This window comes from Montipora capricornis, chromosome 10 (assembly GCF_036669925.1).
Source record: "Montipora capricornis isolate CH-2021 chromosome 10, ASM3666992v2, whole genome shotgun sequence".
Classification (NCBI taxonomy): domain Eukaryota; kingdom Metazoa; phylum Cnidaria; class Anthozoa; order Scleractinia; family Acroporidae; genus Montipora; species Montipora capricornis.
The window spans coordinates 3,952,530-3,955,556 of record NC_090892.1 but is presented as its reverse complement, the minus strand read 5'-3'; the positions used below and the strand labels follow the sequence as shown (position 1 = coordinate 3,955,556).

At 41.7% G+C, this 3,027-nt stretch overlaps 1 protein-coding gene across 1 annotated transcript in view; it reads left to right on the top strand.

Annotated features, from left to right (window-relative positions):
• Nucleotides 1-790, top strand: part of LOC138020171 (uncharacterized) — an 11,442-nt gene extending 10,652 nt beyond the window's left edge. Inside the window, exon 11 of the mRNA XM_068867196.1 lies at nucleotides 1-790. This exon is cut by the window's left edge and continues 423 nt beyond it. Within this exon, the coding sequence (XP_068723297.1) occupies nucleotides 1-54 (54 nt within the window). The 3' untranslated portion in view covers nucleotides 55-790.
• Nucleotides 791-3,027: the final 2,237 nt, after the last annotated feature.

Sequence of the window (3,027 nt, the reverse complement as noted above, 5' to 3'; positions counted from 1 at the left end):
AAGTTACGTCGAAACGGCAGAATGGACGACCAAACAAACCCAAGGTGGTCTTGATCGGTGAATCTTCTGTGAGGAGACAGGTCGTGCGCTTTCAGTGCTGATAACAGAGGGAAGGTTGCCATTGGTTTTATATGGGACTACACGGGTACTGGTTTCGTAGAGCACTGTCCCTTATTGAAACGGGTATAAACTTGGATATGGTACAGCTTGAAGGTCTGTATGAAAGTTCCTCTGTGTATGTGTGACTGGTAATACACTGAATTAAGTCTTCATATCAGAATGCACAAGCACCTGGAACGAAATTGGCGTAAACCGAACGAACTAAGGACATTGTTGATCGTGCTCTTCTGCCGTTTGAAATTAATCAGGCCTGTTTTGCCCTACAATTCAATTCTTTGAACAAAAAGTGTTATCTGTTGTGGGTTTTGCTTCGTCGCAATTAGTACAGCGCGTGTAAAATTCTTCAACAATTCAACATGGTACGTTGCCTAAAGCAAGACTTCGTTTCTTTGTGAAGTTGGAGAAACTGATCACTGTCAAATGAAGTAGAGTGCCAGAGTTTTATTTAACTGTTGTCAAGACTTGAACAAAAAAGAGCGCCATTACATCCCAGCAAGTTGTTTCAATGCCGCTTTGCATTGTGTCTCCGTAGGACTCCTCCAACCATTTGTCAATGACGACAGCATCGGACGAGTCCCGTATAACCCGACTCCGTCTGAGAACTTTGCAGTGTTGTAGTAGTCTCTTCTCCAACTAACTGTAAAATTGCAATAAATAATCACTGAACTTATCAGAGTTTTGTGTCTGTTTTTAACCGGCCGCGCATCGGTGGCCCCACATGGTTGAGCATCGGGCTGATCAGTCGGATCAACACTCAGGATCTTAAAACAACTGAGGAGAAAGTGCTGCCTTTGTAATTTCATCTGCTAATGGTTACACTTTCAAGTCTTCTACGATCATAAGTTCCTTGTGGGTGCAGGGATGGCGCAGTGGTAAGAGCACTCCCTTCCCACCAATGTGGCCCCGGGTTCGATTCCCAGATCCGGCGTCATATGTGGGTTGAGTTTGTTGGTTCTCTACTCTGCACTGAGAGGTTTTCTCCAGGTACTCCTCCAGGGCTCCTCCAGGGGCTCCTCAAAAACCAACATTTGACTTGATTTGTGTTAATTGTTAATTTCAGTTTACTGTGTCCCCAATTACTGCTCCAGCGCTAGAACGACTACACACTTAAATAAAGTTCCTTTTGACGTTAAAGAACCCACACACTATTCGAGAAGAGTAGGGGATGAAGTCCTCGGTGTTGTGGCTGTCCTGTTCTCTCAAGCAGAAGTGACCGGTGATGTCTCTTAAAAGGCTTGTGGTTTATGAGGCCACCTAAGCAGAAACAGTCATAAGTCAAAAAGGGACTTTGCCGAGTGCTGGAATACGTAGATTTAGTAAATTTTCAGCTCCGACTATTGCATTTCTAGCTTTTTGATTGGCTAAAAAACTCTGACTATGAGCCAATAGTCGAAGTTTTACGTCATATGGAAAATAGTGCGCCAAGATGCTCTTTCCGGACGCGGCTTTGTAAAATTGTGGAAATAAAAAGCGGCGGCAAAACCCGGTTTGAGAATTTACTAAAACAATTATTCCATTCGCCCTTGTTGGATATGAAGTGATTATAACCAACTCGCGCTACGCGCTCGTTGGTTATTTTATCACTTCATATCCAACTCGGGCTCATGGAATAATTGTTATATAGAATCCTGTTTTCAGTCTCCTCAGTGGAAAGGCTCGTACCCGGCTGCCTTAGAAATCCTTAAATTGTGAAAACTCTTACGTTACTTTGATTTTAAATCCGCTTATCTTTAAATCAAAAGTGAAGATGATGATTTTACGGGACGGGACTCGAATAAACTGAATGCAAACTACAGAAGACATCAGCAACCAGCGTATTGCGCAAAATGAAGATAGCCAGCAAGTGTGACTTCTTTTAGGTTTTTCTGTTTGCCTGAGATTTTCATCAGCATAAGAAGGCGAACTTTCTGCGAAACCGCGTCAAATGCATGTATTGGTTTACGTTTGTTTGGCTCAAGCGTATCATTGACTGTTGTCATTGACCACTTCGTTACTTTGGAACTCCAAAGAGAAAGTTCTTCAACATTATCGTTGCTGATGCAACCCCCTAAGGCATAATCTGTTTGGGAGCTGATTAGCTTGCGTTGCAGACGTATTTCTGATTATTGTAAACTTAACGATAACCGGAAATTACGTCTGCAACGCAGGACAAGGAGCTGATCGACATCATGAGATTGCATGAAAGACGGGCTGCTTACCATTTGTTGAAAATTTCTTTTTGGGGTGACCGTTGCGTGATGGTAAGCGATATTCCAAGTATACCGACCAACCGAATGAAGTTGCACTTACTTTTCAAAGCTTGGTTTCCAGGCCTTCGCGCGAAATAGAGCCTGGAAAGAGAAGAATCAGTAAAATGATACAGGACTGAATTTCCGAAATTCCCTTCCGATCGGAAAATCAGGGGTATCTGTAAAAATACCCCATATTTTCCAAACGGATTTTCCGGAAAGTGACTGTTCCATTTGACATTTTGACCGAATTTTCCGGAATTCTCGGCTAAATGGTAAGAACCAGGAGAGTTAAGGGCCGCAAGGCACGTTTCAAGTTGACCAAATGTCCGGGCACAAACATTCAACGGGTTAATACTGTATATGGAAAATTTTAACTTCGTTTGGATAAGAGAAATGCAGTTGCCAGGTAACACAGTACAGAAAAAAGGCAACAAACCAAGCCATCGTAGTTTGATCAAAATAAGACACAAACAGCAGTGATAAACATATTGAACTTTTTCATTTTGATAATGACTTGACGTTTCGTATGTGCTCTACATACATTTTCAAAAGTAACCGTTGAAATTTAAACAGCTATTTATATATCATTATCAAAATGAAAAAGTTCAATATGTTTATCACTGCTGTTTGTGTCTTATTTTTGAACAAACCAAGCATTCTGATTGGTCAGTGATCA